We start from the raw sequence: 18,478 nt of genomic DNA on the forward strand, positions 1-18,478 counted from the left end.
TTAATGCCCATCCCCCATCTAGCCCGTCCCCTTCCGCAACCCCCGGTTTGTTTTCTGTATTTAAGAGGCTCTTATGGTTTGTCTCCCTCTCCGTTTTTGCCTTCTATTCTATTGCATCAAAGAATTTGCTTTCACGTTAAAAAAAAAAATGTGAGGGGCGCCTGGGTGGCTCAATCAGTTGAGCGTCCGACTTCGGCTCAGGTCATGATCTCCCATTTCGTGAGTTCGAGCCCCACGTCGGGCTCTGTGCTGACAGCTCAGAGCCTGGAGCCTGCTTCGGATTCTGTGTCTCCCTCTCTCTCTACCGCTCCCCCACTCATGCTCTGTCTCTCTCTCAAAAAATAAATAAACATTAAAAAAAAATTTTTTTTAAATGTGTCAAATGATTGGCCACTCAAGGACTTCCTCTCATTCGCCACATCACTGAGTCAACGGAGTCTTTGGGAAGTCCCCTTTGTCCTCTGGCCCCATCTAGCCCCAGCCCCGGAGGGGTGGGGATGCCCAGGCCAGCCCAGTGTGATGCACACAGGTTTGTTCCCCACACGCAGCACCGGCTCGGAGAACAGGACCCAGGGTGGGCCTTCGAAGGTGGAGGGTCTGTGAGGTCAGTAAAGGCCAGTGGAAAGACTCAAGGTGAGACCCTCCCTCGTTGCCCCAAATCTGAAATCATCTGGGAACTCTGTCCGGAGGGGTGACCTCCGCGTCTGAAGAAAACACGCGTGCCGGTCTGGAGAGATGAGGCCTCCCTCCGCGCGCAGCCCGCCCTTCACCCACAGGTCCCCGATGATGGTCCAGCTGCCATTTCGGTCTATGCACAGTCACCGGCCTCGCCGCTGATCCCCTAATAACAGGCGAGGAACCCCAGCTCAGAGAATGGGCCCCCTGTCACTCAGTAAGGATGGGAACTGCTATTCAAGTCTGTCTCCCGTCCAGCTGGGTCCATGGCACGTTTCCCTGTGCTGCCCGCCCCCAAATTCCAGCACATCCCCTAAAATGGCATTGAATCCATTTCTACCCGCCCCCCCCCCCCCCATCAGGGCCCAGAAGAAAGGCAGTGCTTTTTCCTAGTGTCTTCCTCAAGCACGAAGCCGTTTTGGAGCAAAAGTCTCCACGTCTGCACAAGCCGGCCTGGCTAGCGCACTTTTCCCTGGGCTGATTTTCTCTAATTCTGGTGGTGATGAGCTGCCTAATAAAATTATGCTAAGTTATGTGCATAGAGCATCTTACACGCTAATTATTGGCCATGCCTCTGAAGAATTCCCGAGCAGCTCACCTCTTTCTTTGGGTCTCATTAGTCGTTTGGGCCAATTTGAGCCCCCAGCCACCCCCCCTTCCCAGCTCTACTTGAATCAGCAGGGCTCTGGATGTCATTAGCTACTCCAATTGCCTTTTAAAAAATCTGTTTCACATAAAAGGACAAATGAGAATGAATATTTGCCCATCTTTAAGACACTAACTACATTCTTTTCCACAGACTGTTCTCGTTACTCTTTCTTTCTTTGGGAGGAATTTGAACACGGCCTGGGCCCCTGCACGCAGTTCATGACTGCAAAAGGCTTCCTCCTCGAAACCGGACCCAAGCGGGCATATTCTGGAAACGCGGCAGCTTCGAAGAACATGACTCAGTTCAGTTTTTCTCTACCTATCTTCCCCCCCAGACTCACCTGCTTTCCGGGACTGGCGGACGGACGACCAGCCACCAGCTGCGCAGGCAGAACAGAAGGCCTTGGTAGTATTTGCTGGAAAAGCAAGAACCTCATCCAAGGACCAGCGTCTTCTCCCCTTTATTTAATAGCGCTGTTTATGCCAATAAAATCACAACAAATACCAGGGATGAGAGTGGGTTGATTCCAGTGGGAGGGGTGGGTCTCACCGGAGCCCTCGTAGCCCCCGGAGGTGGAAATGAGAACAGGCAGGGACGGGTCAGTGAGGCACACGTAGTAGAAGGCAGTGAAACAGGGCCTCTCAGACACAGTTCAAGTGCAGCAGGCAAACTTCAATAATGCCTGCTCAGTTCTTAGACAGGACTCCTTAGCCCGAACGCCACGGTCTGCAGGCCCTGTGTCCCTGCCCTCACCTCCTCCATGCTCCCCTTGGCCTTAGCACACCAGCCACGTGCCCCTCTTTCTGCTCCTCCAACATGCCCAGCCTCTCCTACCCCAGGGCCTTTGCACTCTCCACTGCATCAATGCCGCTGTCCCGGAGCTTACCATGACCCCCACCTCTTCATCCTTCATCTTTCTGCTTCAGTGGGCCCATCCCCGAAGGGTGCTTCCCTGACCCCCATCACTTTCTCCACTCTTACTCCTACTTGATCAATACCTTCTGCCCACCCCTCACCCCCCTTTGTCTTAGGAGGGTATTAGAGCCTGTATCTGTCTTTCGTCTCTCTCACACACACATGGATGTAACCGCTAGGAAGGTGGGGACCGTCCACTTGTTCTCCACGATCCTCCAGCCCAAAGAGCAGTACCGAACACACAGTAGGTGCTCAGTAAATATTTGGTGAACGAATGAACGGAAGTCAGCATATTCCGTCTAACCCCGGTCCCCCTTTCTCTTTCTGGCGATTGCACTCTTTCTTGAAGAAAATTTAAAAATATTCCTGGGCTTAGGTGGACCCAAGAAAAGAAAATGTGCTCTTAAATCTCTTGAAAATGGGACAGCAGAGGTTCAGAACGCAAAGCTCTTAGTGTGAGCAAACAGAACCTGCAGGCTGAGGTCTAAGAACTGGGACCTGCTAGGTCATCAAGCACAGACCGTGGAGCTAGTGACTTCACGATGTGATTCAACTACCCCAAATCTTAGAGGGAACCCATTTCAAAGTCCAAACCTCAACATGGAAGGCTGAGGGGTGGCTTGGCTTTGACATTCCTGCGAGAAGGCAGGCCCTCTGAAAAGACGCTGCGTTACAGATAACTCACCCACCAAAGGGGGAGAAGGGAGAGGGATAAACCCCAGCATCGGGTGTGTTTGTCTGCTAAGTCTTTGGATGGAAACTGATCCGGGGATGCGTGATCCTCCAAAAATCCGCCGGCCCCCAAAGTGCTGAAGTTACCCTCTGACCACAGCCACATGGAGAATGAAATCAAATCCCACGGAAAGATTTGACTTTTTTAACATTATGCAATGTTTGGGTGAAGGAAAGGGGGGAGGTATCAGGGGGGAGAAATAAAACTCCTCTTTTTCCCAGAGTTTAGCAAAGCTATTTCTAGCTTTTAATGATACATTTCACCATCTAGCTTTTAATGATACATTTCATGGGTAGCTTTGAGAGGCACGAAGGCGGGACTGTTCTATTATGTAACCCATTTCAAGTAGGAAATTAGCAAGTCCTGAATGAATTCTGTTACTGTGCTCGACTTCTGGAAAGTTTGGAGCGACTACAGTTCTATTTTGAGGTGAGCAAATCCATTATTTATAGATCTCCTCACAAATACTGCAGGGTTTCATGTCACCCTGAAAAGTTTCATAACAAAAACAGTTCAAGTACTTGGGGGCGTTGGTACATTTCGTCTCAAAACCTTATTAGCCTGAATAGGGAGTAGGGCAAGCCTTCCCAGTGGCCAAATATTCAAAAATACAAATATCCAAGATCAAATAAATATTCATCTCTCACATTCCCTCCCCCACCCAACCCCAGTGTGTGTGTGTGTGTGTGTGTGTGTGTGTGTGTGTGTGTGTGTGTGTGTTTTAAGCTAAGTCCAGCAAAATAGTCTGGTCAACAACATAAAAAGAAATGTCTGTTTTTAACGGAGCCGTTGGCCATGAAATAAATTCTGAAACTATGAAAGCAGCGTCTTGAACAGAGCAGCTGGGTTCACTGGACCTTCCTGGTTGTTGAAAACAGGAAACATAAAGGTCTTTCAGTCTCAAGCTCCCCCTAGCGGCGGGAATGGAGCGGTGCCTACACCCGGATGGAATTTCACAGCAGGCAAATGCGGTGGGAAGACCACTTTGATGGCCACAGGGTTAAGGAAAAGTACCGTTCGCCCCTCTTGAGCCCAGGTCACCAGAGCCGAGAGCATGCGTCTCCGATTTGCCGGGAGGAGCCGCAACTGATGGAGACATAGCGCATTGACAACGCTCCTTCTGATCGATACCCTGGGGGTGACCCTCTCAATGGGAGCCAGTATGTGGAAACCAGCAGCCCACACCACAAATAGCTCCTAATTAAAACATGTGGCTCGTTGGTACATAGCTGGTTTCCCGAGACACGGGCGTTCACACCGCAGTGATAAAGCGGACGTGTGCAGGTCGTATCGGGGGTTCTCAACCGCGGTACCTTCGACATTTGGGGTCGAATGACTCCACGTGGTGGGGGGCTGTCCTGCGGCATCGCTGGCCTCTCATCAGGCCCCTGAGCACCCCACCCCAACTGTGACAACCAAAAATGCCTCTGACACTGCCCCAAGTCCCGTGGTGGACAAAAGCCCTCCAGCTGAGAATCACTGGGTGAGATTAATGAAATATGTCCTCTGCTTCCTACACAACAGCTTAGAAACCTCTCCTCCCTGAAACTTAGGTGACTGCATTCCTGAATCTTATATTAGATTTTTTTTAAAAGGTGTCCAAACAAATCAAGGACTACATGTGTATCAATCAAATCTGAATCCTATAGAATGCTTTTCTCCTTTTTCCTATTTATATCGGTCACCTTTTGAAATCGACATGTCTGGAATAGACAACGGTACAGAATAATAAGTAATGCACGGGTTTGGGATGGGATTTTTTTTTTTTTTCCAAAATCCAAATAACTGGAGAAAGAGTTCTTCCCTTTTTGTACCATGAGATACACACAAAATAGGAGCATTATCATAAAAAGCCTTCATTTTGACACCAGAATTCCTGTTTCCGCACAAATTAAAATGATCCCCAGAGGCATAAAGTACACAGGCTTTATTGGTCAGCAGCAATGAGCCACGCGGGCACACAACGAAAGGACGACCGGTCAGAAACACGCAGGATCACATGTGTATCATCACGGGACCGAGGATTTAAATCATCTGGGAGTTCCTGCTAAATTAAAGCATCCTGTGCCAGAGCTTCCCGCTAATGAAAGAACCCGGTCCTGGTGGGTATGTCAATGTGCATTACACGGACGAATCTACTAATGAGGAGGCCGCCGACTCCTAGATGAGTTTACGGCTAGCCCCCCTGCAACAAAATCCTAGAGTGGCCACCATTTTTGTGTGCTAATACCGCGTGCCCCCCAGCAGTCCCCCCCCCACAAACGCAGTATCCACTGACGTTGCCCAGTGACGTTAACAGCCGGCACCCCAAGCACGCGGTGACGGAGACGCCGGATCCGCAGGAACAGCGCCAGGGCGTGAGCAGAGGCCGCGCAGCACGAGGTCTCGGGGACGCTGCCCGCACGGTGGCAATGCCTCTCGGTTCCCTTCCGAAACACAAGACGTAGTTTCCCAAGATGAAATGAACATCATTAATGGAAATATTTTCCAATAAGTGTACGTGGCAAAAGGTTTTACATGAAAGGAAGGGGGGAGAAGGAAAATCTGTTATATTTACAAGCTCCTTTTATGTTTTTTGATGACAACAAAGCTGGAAGTAACGGGATTTTGATGCAAATCAAGTATCTCATCAAAAACTCAGGTCACACACACACACACACACACACACACACTTAAACACACACACAAAAGGTTAAAGATAAAAACAGCTGAGAGGTGTTTGTCTCCAACAGGACGGCGTGGAAGCATGTGTAGGTCCCAGTGGCGATCTTGGCAAAGGTTTAAAATGCTGCCCCGCAAAGGCATGAGGGCTTTCCCATCCCGACCCCAGTAAAAACAAAACAAAGTATAAAAGCAAAACTCTGGAAAAGGAGAAGAGGCATTATTGTGTCCATTCCCAATGAGCACAGAACTCAAAATACATTCAGAAGTTGTCAGTGTGACCTAAGCTTTCAGCAGAGAGCACACAGAGGGGAGCAGACACGGGTACCGCAGCCGACTGCACACAAAAGGGCTTAGGAAGGGAAGCTGGCCTGGGGCCCGGATGGGACGACACCAACGGCGGGAGACATCCCAGCTCGCGGTCTCCCGGCTCCAGGTGGCTGCGGAGGGGGTTTGCTCCGATGTCTAGATGCCCCCGGGGACGCCCCTCCTTCGCTCTGTGGCAAAGTCCGCTGCCCCAAGCAGCCAGAGATGGTGCAACCAGAACCCCCTAGCACCACGGGCAACACACACGTGAGCATGGGCGCCCTCCAAATGAGGATCCAAACTGTCAGGCTTCAGAAATTACCGAAATGGAGACGCTTGTCTGGTCATTTTCTTAGAGGAAGGAAGGGGCGGGGGAGGAGAAACCGAATGGATCCCGTCATCCTCATGCACGTACAACCGTCACCAAAAGACAGAACAAAACTAATCATAAGATAACAAAAGTGCTAACCAGGACAGAAATACCTAGTGGTGTCAGAGGGCGGGGGTGGGGGGTTAATCTTTACTTTGAGGAGAAAGGTTTGAAGAGCACTGATTGTGTGCCGTGGGGCCTCCGGCCTCAAATCAAATAGGCTGCCAGAGACTTAGGTCCCACTGAGGTCCAAGGTGAGGGGCAGGGGTCAGTGGTGCTTCCTAAATTCCTTCCAGATTGGTAAACCGAGAGAAAGGTCAACGGGATCGGTCTGCTCAAGCTCTACGAACTCAGGAGGTTCCTGTTTTATCTTCCCCCGCAACTGAGATAATCCGCGTGCGCACGGGTCCTCTGCTGGGACTGCTCTGACGGGTGCAGGTAAGGATCCTGTACCCTCAACCGACTTGAGGCTCCTGCCCTTTGGGGTTCCAGAGTTTGAGAAGCACATGCATCCCCAGACACCCGACGACCCCCGGCAGGTGGAGGGAGCAGGCTGCCCACTGATGGGGCGGCTCCACAGCGTGGGGGTCGGGGCCCCGCTTGGGGTTTAGGTCCCTCTGGCCCCCGACTGCCTCCGCCGGAGTGCAACTGGGACGAGAGAACAAGGTTTGCAATGGCACAGACCAGCACCCCTCCACTTCCAGGCGTGGCTTCTTCGGCAGCTCTCTTCCTGGGAGATGTCAGGTGGCATCTCAGGCGTTGACTTCAAAAGTCAGCTCACACACCTGGATCGAACTTGGGACTTGAGGGGGAAAAAAACAAAGCAAGAGACCATCTCCCTGTATCTGCTGGGAAAGTCCAGAATTTCCTCACAGCACTTCTGGCAAGACCTACCTGCAGAAGCCATCGCCTGTCTGTGAACAAGGCCAGGTTCAGGGTTTGCAACCTCAGATCAGAACAACTTAAGACTTACAATCGGACTTCTAAGAAGACAGATCAAAGTATGAACTCCTGAGCCCAAGGCTCCCTCCTCGACCTTTGAAACGACGTAACGTCACTCAGAGAGAAGTCAGACCCACTCAATCTTTCCGGCTGAAAGGTCCTATTCCTAAATAACCATTCATTCACGGCGACCTATATTCCCTGCAGATCCTTCCGGTGTGGCAGAGATGGCTGGAACAGAACGGCCGAAATACTGCAAAAATGCAGAATCTTAAAACAGAAGCAATGCCAAGAGCCAGTTTACCCAGTGCCTGAAACTTAGTATCATTTTATAAGGGTTTAAAAGGGCAACATAAGTACATGAGCATATGGAGAGTGCTCCCAAGGCCAGGAACCGACGTGCCCGCTCCTCCCGCCCCCAACCCCCCAGCCGCAGGCTGAGCGTAGGGCCGTGGGCGCGGCAGCCAGGCTGGAGCTCACGTCTCTGAAGCACACACAAGAAGCGTCATGCTGAAGGGCTGAAGGAATTAACCACGGATCCGAGATCGCAAACAGTCACTGAAGATCCGCCGACTTAACCCTTATGGCACGCATATGTGGCACCGAGTGACTCGAAAACCCAAGAATGCCTTGCCCCGCCACGCCCAGCGCTTGAAAACTCCCTTCCCTCCTCGGAAAAGAGAAGCCACAGCTTTATAAGAAACACACGTGCGGGTACGCCATCCCGGTGGGGGAGGGGTCTCTACCGCTGGCGGCCTTCCAGCAAGCTCCCCCTGGAGATCTCGAGAGGCAGCGGAACGGAGCCCGGACCCCAGAGCCGGCAGCCTGGGCCTCCTCCTCCCAGGGACTCTCTGCTCGAAGCTGCCGCCGACGAAGGGCATGGTTATGATGCCTCTGCCTTGGCCATTTCATCCTCCTAATGGGAAACAGATTTCTGTGGAAGCCGAGAGCCCCCAGCCCTGACCTTGCACTCTGGACTCAGGAGGCCTGAGCCGCATATGCTACATTGTCTAAAGAATTAGCCGAGTCTCTTATCACCCTGTCGCCACATTTAGGAGCCGTTCGGTGGCACCTTTCCTGCTAAAACAACTGCTGAAAATGTCTGAGGGGTGTCCTCAGATGGCCACAGGCTTTGTAATTGTTACCAGGTCCGAACACAGCAGGGTAACACCTTTGAAATTCTTTTACGAGGAGGCAGGTGGCGCTAACTCGGGCGCTGTCGAAGCTGAATCTGACGCAGGAGAACAGAGGGGATTTACGGCTCGCTCGCTCTGCCCTGGTCCGCTCTGTGTCGCTCTGGGAAGGCAGCGTGGCTTCGGCAAGCAGAGCGGCCTCGGGCGGGGTGGGTAGCACTTCGGCCGTGCGATTACCGTCTGGGTCACTTTTGACCAGAGTCGTGGCCTTTCCTGCAAACCTGTAGACCGTGAGCTTGACGCTTCTCCGCAGCCAGTTTTTTCAGAGCAAGAAAGACGCGGGGAGCACACACACATTAGGACTGTTTAAAACAAAAACACAAACAAACCCTTCTACAATCCGCAGCTGGACAGAAACTTCTATCACACGACACCAGAATCCCAGTCCTCGGAAGCTCGCACGGTGACCCACGTATAAATGTGTTAGCCGAGCCACCAGCTTTCACGTATATACATTCACTTGAGGCCGAGTCATCCGGGGCTCGAGCAGGCCCCACGGGCACGTCCCAGGAGCCTGCCCCGTTGAACCAGCCTCGGGACTCTGCACATTCAGCCGCTTCGCGTCCAAACGGCACGTGGTAGCCATTGCCGCGAGATCCACAGGTGGCGTTTAAAAAAGACGCAACTTGAACTCTGTCCACCGGGAGGGCGCAGAGGCCGCAGTGCCCTCGGCCCGCGCACGCCTACGAGGTGAGCTTCGAGTAGCTGGGCGGGGAGAACCGTCTCCGCAGATACTTGAGAACGTACAGGGGGAGACAGCTGACCAGAGTGATAACGGACACCTTCCACAAGAATGACAAAGTGGCGATGAAGTACACATCTGCAATGCAAGCAAAAGGGAAGACGGCGGTGAGCGGATGGAATGTTCCAGAAGGCCTGTGCAGCTCAGGAACTGCCAGCATAGCTATTGGGCGGGGGGGGGGGGTGCTGCCTCTCCTCACTGACACATGGCCTCCTGGCACCGGCCCCTTTCCTGGGCTCTGTCTCCAGGGCTGGGATTCTCCCCACTCCCTCCTCTCTCTGACCTGTGCCATCACTGACAGTACTGAAATGCTACTTCCAACACCAGGAAAAGAAAACTACAGGCAGAAACAATTCTTACAGGTGTTTCTGATCTGGAATCTGACAGCTGGCGCTTTTCTTTGCAAACCCCGCCTCCCGAGAGCAGAAAGGCACTCTGACACCAGACGTGTTTTCCCCTCGCCTCCGGGATGGTCACCAAAGCCCAGGACGGGTCGGGTCTGAGGGCGGTGCAGAGCGGGAACCAGGTGGCCTAGGGGGCTTCCACTGAGGGACGGACGCCCCCTTCTGCGGCAGGACAGTGAGCCCGCGGTCTGGAGGGTTTTGAGAGAGCAGAGCACAGCCCGCAGCCTTCCTCAGTAGTGGAGTGGACACCACTTCTGGGGCACAGATGGGGAGCGTGTGGCTGGCACGGGCCATGGTCCCACCCGTGCGTCTGCCCAGCCAGCCCGTGACAGCTTCCTGAGGGCAGAGCTCGCCACCCCCAAGCCACTGAGCACACAGTAGGTGTTCACAAAAACGCATTCTGAGAGGACTCTCAGGACAAGTGTGAAACTAAGACTTCAGTAACCGGATGTTCCTTTCACCTTGACCAAAACCTTATGGAGCGTTTGCTGATGAACACGAGACCTGATCAGAGACGCCTTCAGGGGAAGGTGGAGTTTCTTAACCTACCGATAAGGACAAATCCTGCGGGACTTACCATTTATTCATGAACAAAACCTGGATGTCCGACATCGCATTCGCCCCCCAGAGCCCGGCACTGTGCCCAGCTCCCTCGAGAAACCTACCAGGTCTCTGTCGAATTCAACGGAACCCCCTTCTAAGTCACTTAGTGCAGTGTGTTTTTAAAAGGAAACACTCCATTGACATTGTGCCCACCAGCCTCTGTTCCGGGAAGCTGATCCACAGGTGCTATCTGCCCCACGGGGACACCAGTAAGAAAATGGGGGCAGCAGAGTGCCAAGGCCAGCTGGACCAAGACCCCAGGATGAGCGCTGGGGAGGGGGCCCCTGGACCTCACTGCCCGGCTCCAGCCACAGAGCGGGTCTTACCGATGAACTCGTGGAGGAACACCAGGGAGGCGATGTAGCAGGCCAGACTGAGCAGCTCGGCCACGGTCATGAGCCAGTGCCACGTCTGGATGGTCAGGGCCACCATGAGCAGCTCCGTGAGGATCAGCGACGTGAAGGAAATGGCCACGATGTGCACGAACTCGGACTCGAACAGCAGCAGGGCCCCATACATGATGGTGCTCCCTGTGAAAGCAGACGGAGCCGGTGTCCCCGCACAGCCCTGCCTGCCCGCAGCTGCCGCCCCTCCCGCTGCCCTCCAGAGCCCCCTCGGCCTGGGCTCCTTTTCCTTTATTTTCCATTCAGACATGAAAGATGGCACTTGCTAAATGAGGTTGATGAGTGGTGCTTTATGGAGGCTTTAAAGAGGTGTCTCGTTCTGATTTCCTACTTTCTCTTTGGACCTTACGTCATAAGGAGTCTATAACTGCAGGGGAGAAGAAAGAGAGAGAGACAGAGGGAGAGACAGAGGGAAGGAGGGAAGGGGAGAAATGGAAAGGGGAAAAAAACAAAAGAGAGGCAGGACAGAGTATCTGGAGTGGGTGAGACAAGAAACAAATTTAAATTTAAACACACTCTTTAAAATAACAGAGGTAAGCAGTCACAAAAAGACATATTCCGCTTCCAGGAGGTACCTAAATTAGTCCCTTTCATGGAGACAGAAAGGATAATGCTGGTTCCCAGGGGTTGTGGTGGGGAAGGGGGAATGGGGACAGAGTTTCTGTTTTGCAAGATGAAAAAGTTCTGGAGATCTTTCCTTACAACAGTATAATACTAGAGATGTGCAATGTAATTCACAAGCGTGCACATACTGAGCACTCGCGAAGTGTACCCTTAAAAAGACGGTATCTGCAGATGAATGGATGAAGAGGATGTGGTATATGGATACAGGGGAGTATTACTCGGCCATCAAAAAGGAGGCGATCTTGCCATTTGCAACAACGTGGATGGAACCGGAGGGTATCGTGCTAAGCGAAATACAGAAAGACAAAAACCGTATGATTTCACTCATACGTGGAATTTAAGATACAAAACAGATGAACGTAAGGGAAGGGAAGCAAAAATAAGATAAAAACAGGGAGGGGGACAAACCATAAGAGATTCTTAAATACAGAGAACAAACCGAGGGTTGCTGGAGGGGTTGTGGGTGGGGGATGGGCTAAATGGGTGAGGGGCACTAAGAAAGACACTTGGGATGAGCACCAGGTGTTATACATAGAGGATGAACCACTGGAATCTACTCCTGAAATCATCATTGCACTAGATGCTAACTAACTTGGATGTAAGTTTAAAAAAAAAGATGGTCAATCTTAAGTCATGTGTTCTTTTATGCCCTAACGCCCACAACACACACACACACACACACACACACACACACACACACACACACACACACAATGCCAGAGGTAACCCAGAGACACTCAGAGCATCCTGTACCTATAAGGGAGAGGGAACGGATACGTGTCTTTCTAGCACAGCAGAAAGGTAGATGGTGCTCACACACAGCTCAAATATCTGACAGCACAAGAATATTACACAGAGGCAGAGCCAGGAGATGCTCAACCCCAAAAGTCCTCAAGCGACTGACTGCCCATCGTGCCAGGGGTTCAGGATGAAGGGGTGAAATGGGGCTTCAGTGCTCCTGATTTATGAACTTTTACATACAAAAGGTGGCTGCAAAAATCAATGCGTATATTATACTTTGACGTACTTCTTAAAAATCCTCCCCCCGATTTTTTTTCACTGATAATTTAACTTCCTGCCAACAATTTTAACAGTATCTACACCTATTGGTTGCACATGCCATCAGTAAGATCACCCCCCACAACACACAATGTACATTTGTAAAGTAGACGTCTGTACCTGGGCAGACGTAGACGGATATTAAGACCACTGCACAATTACATATATTATAAAACACGCATAAAAATAGAAATAAACACCAACAGGGGTTTTGGTAGTTTCTCCTCCTACACTTAAAAGTCATCCTACAAAGTGTCTCTGCAGTCTGAGAGACCCTCCCTGGAGGCCAGTGAAGCAGACACATTTCTCAAAAACTATAAGGACCTCAGAAAAAGTATCAGAACATTCCAGAAAGCAACCGCTTTTTTGTTACAGTGGCTTGCACACCCCAGCAGGTTGTGATTGGTGTTCGTTGTATTTTTCTCTGAGTCTGTCTCCTGAAGCAGATAGCACCTCCTCACAGATCTATCACCGTGCTGAATGTTCTGGTCCTTACAAAATGCCAGGTAGGCCCCCCCCCCTTGGGGTGCACCGTCCCGCCCCTTAACCCAGTTTCAGGGTTCCAGCTTCTTCGTGTTCTACAGACAACAGAACCCCCAGCGTAACCCCACAGCTGGTGTGACTTTTCTCACCTTGATAGATGCTAATCAAAACCCATATTAAGAAGGTCTTGTAGGACAACGGTCTTCCCTAAACGAGAGAACGAGAAAGAGCAGGTTATGGTGTGTGGCTCACCCAGGGTGTCAGCTGCCCCACGCTTCCCTGCCACCAACAAGGCAACCTGCCTGTTTTCATCAAAAAAAAAAAAAAAAGCGTCTCGCACATGTCTGGACATGTTTGAGAAATTACACGTTTAAAAGACAATTGAGGGGCGCCTGGGTGGCGCAGTCGGTTAAGCGTCCGACTTCAACCAGGTCACGATCTCGCGGTCCGTGAGTTCCAGCCCCGCGTCAGGCTCTGGGCTGATGGCTCGGAGCCTGGAGCCTGTTTCCGATTCTGTGTCTCCCTCTCTCTCTGCCCCTCCCCCGTTCATGCTCTGTCTCTCTCTGTCCCAAAAATAAATAAACGTTGAAAAAAAAAAAAAAATTTTAAAAGACAATTGATATTCGGTGGGAATAAATCTGCCCTTCAGTAAAACTCCCTGAAGACAAATAAACGAAATCACACACACACACACACACACACTTTTTAGAAGCATACACAAAAATGCTTCCAGGAGCAGACACGAGCCTCAGTGGCAGAATGGAACTGTCAGAGGCTCTTTTTTTTTTTTTTAAGTTTTTGGTTGGTTAGTTTAAGTTTTCAGTTTACATATTACTGTACAGTTTAATATTCTCTAGGAGCATACACATGGCTTTTTTAAGAAAAAAGAATGTGGGGCGCCTGGCTGGCGCAGTCGGTTAAGCGTCCGACTTCAGCCAGGTCACGATCTCGCGGTCCGTGAGTTCGAGCCCCGCGTCGGGCTCTGGGCTGATGGCTCGGAGCCTGGAGCCTGTTTCCGATTCTGTGTCTCCCTCTCTCTCTGCCCCTCCCCCGTTCATGCTCTGTCTCTCTCTGTCCCAAAAATAAATAAAAAAACGTTGAAAAAAAAAAATTTAAAAAAAAAAAAAAAGAAAAGAAAAAAGAATGTAAAACCGTACTCCTTCCTCTCAAGAGAGCCGCCACCAGTTCAAATCGTTGAAATCCGTGTGTTCAAACCGGAAATGGAGGGTCTGTGTGAAATGAAACTAGGGAGACAGGGAGGAAGAAGGGGAAGGAGGAGGAAGGGAAGGGGGAGTTCACTGAACCTTGAGAAGATCCTTGTAGAGCTCAGGATACAGCATGGCAACTTCTGACTTGACGTCTTTGTCCAGGACCAGAGAAAATACGGGAAACATGGTGTAAATGGTGGAGTACCTGGGGGAGAAAAGTCACCGCAAGTGAGACCAGCCGATGGAAAAGGAACAGTCTGCTTCTCCAGCCTCCGGAGCCCCATTCCCACGCATTTACTCAGGCACTACTCACTAAGTACCCATTACGTGCCAGGGCTGGTTTTAAGGACTGGAGGTTCAGATGAGAAACAGAACATCTGCCCTCGGAGAGCTATCCTGCTCGTCTGTGAGCCAACAAAGTCGGTAAGCTACACTGTGTGTCGCAGGTAAGTGCTGGGAAGGCCACTGTGATGGTAGGACAGGGAAAGAGCCGTGGGGGTGGCATGACTTTTTAGAGTGGGTGCCCAAAGGTCGTGACAGTTGAGTAAACACCCATAAAAGGTGAGAGGCAGCCGTGCCCAAATGAAGGGAAGAGCATCCCAGGCAGCGAGAACAGCACGTGCAAAGGTCCTGAGGCAAGGACCTGTTTGAAGGACAGCAAGGCAGCCAGTACAGCTGGACCTGAGTGAGTGAGGGGGAGAGAGGAGACAGGAACTGAGGGGGGCGAGGGCTCTGCGGCAGGCCACACGGAACACATTTCAGGGAGCCCCTACGTTCTTTCATTCTTCTAGGACCTGACAAAGGACAGTCCACTTTTCCAGTTAGAGGCAGGCATGGGGCGCCTGGGTGGCTCAGTTGGTTAAGCGACCGACTTCGGCTCAGGTCATGATCTCAGAGTCCGTGGGTTCGAGCTGTGCTGACAGCTCAGAGCCTGGAGCCTGTTTCGGATTCTGTGTCTCCCTCTCTCTCTCTGACCCTCCCCTGTTCATGCCCTGTCTCTCTCTGTCTCAAAAATAAATAGACATTAAAAAAAATTTTTTTTAATAAAAAATAAAATAAAAATTAAAAAAAAAAAAAAAAAAAGCAGGCAGAATTCTTTGTGAGACTCTCCCCTGGGACCAGCCAGCCTTTCTGTGCTTCCTGCCTCCTTACCCAGGCATGTGCCCTACACACGTCTCCATCTAGGACACGTGTCACCCAATCCACCTACCTGGGTGACTCAAACACTGAGAACGTTCTCTGAAGGATCAAAAGGAACGTCATGAGTTCCGAGTCAGGAATGGGGGTGGAGCCGATGGCAGCAAATGTCCACGTGACCCCTGTCTGACAGGTCACTGGCACACAGCAGTCAGGCTCTGCTAGGGACATCTCCCGGGACAGCAAGGCTCTGGCCCGCCCGAGAGACCCAGCAGCAGGACATTCTACCGGGTCCACGTCAGGGAGGGTACTTTCCAGACATGTCTTTCCCCTTTTTCTAAGACCCCAATGAAATCACTGAGTCTGGGAACCTTCGATCTTGCTTTGGTCGCCATCACCAATAAGCTCAGACGTTCATGGGCAAGCATTCTCCCCTCTCCAGGTCCAAACCGCCAAGCGCTGTGAACTACAAGCCCACCGAGCTCCACTTTCTCAGTCTGGGTATAGGCTGAGCCATTCAAAAATAAAAATCCGGGGCGCCTGGGGGGCTCAGTTGGTTGGGCATCCAACTTCGGCTCGGGTCATGATCTCACATTTGGGGCTTTGAGCCCCGTGTGGGGCTCTGTGCTGATGGCTTGGAGCCTGGAGCCTGCTTCGGATTCTGTGTCTCCCTCTCTCTCTGCCCCTCCCCTGCTCATGCTCTGTCTCTCTCTGTCTCAAAAATAAATTAAAAAAAAAAAAAACAAACCAAAAACATTGCAAATAAAAATCCAAGTTAGGTTCTCAAGTGCATCCCGGGCAACTCGGGGGCTGAACAGTCGAGACACAATGTTTCTTCTCTCCTCTGTGGTATGTTAGGGAGGTTTCATAAAAAGTTAATAACCCTGCCTAGCTTTCCTTACCCAATGATGAGGAATCCTTGGTAGAGAGGAACCGATGCAAAGTAAAACACAGAGGAAAAGACAGCCTGTGCCAACGAGAAAGGAAGATGTTACCAAAAATCACTGACAAAGGCCCTAACTTTATATAATGACAACTCCCCACCCTTAACGTAGCGCAAGCTTTACTGACACAGTTGTGAGTGCTTTGAGTAAATCAGCTCATTTAACAATTACAAGCACCTCATGAGACAGGTACTGTTGTCATCAACCCCTATTTACAGAGGAGAAGAGTAAGGCACAGAGAGGTTAAGTGACTCGCCTACAATCACACAGCTCACCAGTGATAGAGCCAGGAGTCGTTCCCAGGTAGTTTAGCTCCAGAGACCACGCTCAGCCCCCTTGTGAACACTGAGTTACACAGGCTACACCCAGGGGCGCTCTCTCCATGACCTCTGTGAATCTCCAGAACCGCCCATGAGATCAAGTCCTAATATCACCTGCCTTTCACAGACGGGGAATCTGAGCAGGTAAACTTCACTGCAGGGTTAAACCCAGCTCTGTCTCCAGAGCCCGCGCTCCTGACAGCTCAGAAGCACCGCCTCTCTGGGCATGCGCCCAAGAAACAAGTTAGCAGAGGTATGGAAACAGACAGAGACACCTGCGCCATGAGGATGGGCACCCATTACCCCGGAGGGCGGGGTTACAGACAAGGCTTCCCTTCTCACATGACACCTTTTACAATTCTGGGAAACTTTTACGAAGTGCCCACAACCAGGAACACCTTTGCAATTAGACAAGAGCAGCATTTCCAAACCTTTACTGAAATATCTACTTCCTGGTTTGGAAAATATTAGCTACTGGCAGTGAAAAACAGGCTGGGGAGATAAAATCTGACTTGATGCTCTGTTAGGTCCTTCTCTGGACACCTACAGGCTAACAGAAGGAAAGTGGCCTCAAAGCGAATTCCTGTGAGCGGAAAACCAAAAAGAGGCCGGCAACAACTGAAGGCTTTTCAAAGACTAAGTACAAGAGGCAGACGCAGGCTGGCCATTAGCAAGGGTGTCTCACTGGAGGCATCTCCCCGTCAGCACCCACTCTGGGTGCTGACCTGGCACGGAGCTCCAAATGCAGGTGCCACCCGGGACCGCGGTCCTGGGCAGCCCCAGCTGCACCCCCTGGTCATATTTCAGAACTGAAAGGTGACAGCCACCTTTCACATGACTTTTCACCCAGGCGGGGCCGTGGCACAGAAAGGACGTTTGTAAAAAAGTCAAGAATCTGGTGCGTAGTTTTGCAAATCAAGGTCAAGAGCCTCCTTCCCCTAAAAGGGCCTGGCTGGCCAAAAGCCTTCTTCATCTTGGAGAGAACACTTTAGGGAAAATAAACCACTGTGGCCACATCTATCAAAGAGAACAATGTCAAAGTGCAGTCCTAACAGGGACTTGCTCTTAGCCAATCACTTTCAGCACAGTGGACAGGGGTGAACGCATTTTCCCACAGCACAAAGAACAATTTCTCATCCTGGAATTTTTTTCTAAACTGAGGCTCATAGTAACATACAGACATGACTGAAGTCAGCTCATCCAGGCCAGCTCTTGTGTGCATGGCCACGGACAAGCTGATTAATCTTCCAGTGATTAAATCATAGTAATATCCAGTGTGATTCATGAGCTAACCTAAATTAAAAGCACAGATGTGGTCTGGGGCGCCTGGGTGGGCCCGGCAGCTAAGCGTCCGACTCTTGATTTCCGCTCAGGTCATGATCTCACGGTTCATAGGTTCGAGCCCCGCATCAGGGCTCCGTGCTGTCAGTGCGGAACCTGCTTGGGATTCTGTCTCTCCCTTTCTCTCTACCCCTCCCTGGTTTGCATCTCTCTCTCCCTTTCTCTCCGCCCCTCCCTGGTTTGCAGGCTGTGCGTGCGCTCTTTCTCTCAATAAATAAATAAATACACTTAAAAAAAAAAAGTACAGTACAGATGTGGTCTGATGAATCATAACAGCTATTTTGATCATGTTGATAAAAATCACTTGAAGGCTTCTATGCTCTCAAATGCAACAGATACTGAAAACATAAAATCAGGGGCACCTGGGTGGCTCAGCTGGTTCAGTGTCTGACTTCGGCTCAGGTCATATCTCGCAGTTCATGAGTCTGAGCCCTACACTGGGCTCTGTGCTGATGGCTCAGAGCCTGGAGCCCGCTTCAGATTCTGTGTCTCCCTCTCTCTCTGCCCCTCCCCTGCTCGTACACTCTCTCTCTCTCAAAAAATAAACATTTAAAAAATTCAAAAAGTTTTTAAAAAAGAAAGAAGAGGGAGGGGAGGCCTCATGTGCACTTACTTGGAAAGGCAGGATCTTTTATGTTGCGATTAAGCTCCTTTCCCACAGATTAAAATGTCCCCTTATGGTACACATCTCCCTGTTGTTTTGATTAACAGCAGTAAGGATGCCTTCAGCACTCGATGCCTTAGAAAACTCTGCTTCTCAAAGTG

General features: G+C 50.8%; 1 protein-coding gene across 3 annotated transcripts in view; it reads right to left on the bottom strand.

The window, feature by feature from the left end:
- Positions 1 to 4,884: 4,884 nt before the first annotated feature.
- Positions 4,885 to 18,478, bottom strand: part of ATP9A (ATPase phospholipid transporting 9A) — a 131,436-nt gene continuing 117,842 nt past the window's right edge. For all 3 annotated transcript variants that reach the window (XM_086702498.1, XM_086702499.1, XM_086702500.1), the window contains exons 24-28: positions 16,011 to 16,075; positions 14,068 to 14,176; positions 12,913 to 12,970; positions 10,520 to 10,723; positions 4,885 to 9,264 (exon numbers count right to left, since the gene is read on the bottom strand). In XM_086702498.1, the coding sequence (XP_086558624.1) occupies positions 9,128 to 9,264; positions 10,520 to 10,723; positions 12,913 to 12,970; positions 14,068 to 14,176; positions 16,011 to 16,075 (573 nt within the window). In that variant the 3' untranslated portion in view covers positions 4,885 to 9,127. The remainder of the gene's footprint in view (positions 9,265 to 10,519; positions 10,724 to 12,912; positions 12,971 to 14,067; positions 14,177 to 16,010; positions 16,076 to 18,478) is intronic.

The sequence above is a fragment of the Puma concolor genome, chromosome A3, assembly GCF_028749965.1.
Source record: "Puma concolor isolate L17-30 chromosome A3, mPumCon1.1.hap2, whole genome shotgun sequence".
NCBI classification, from domain to species: Eukaryota; Metazoa; Chordata; class Mammalia; order Carnivora; family Felidae; genus Puma; species Puma concolor.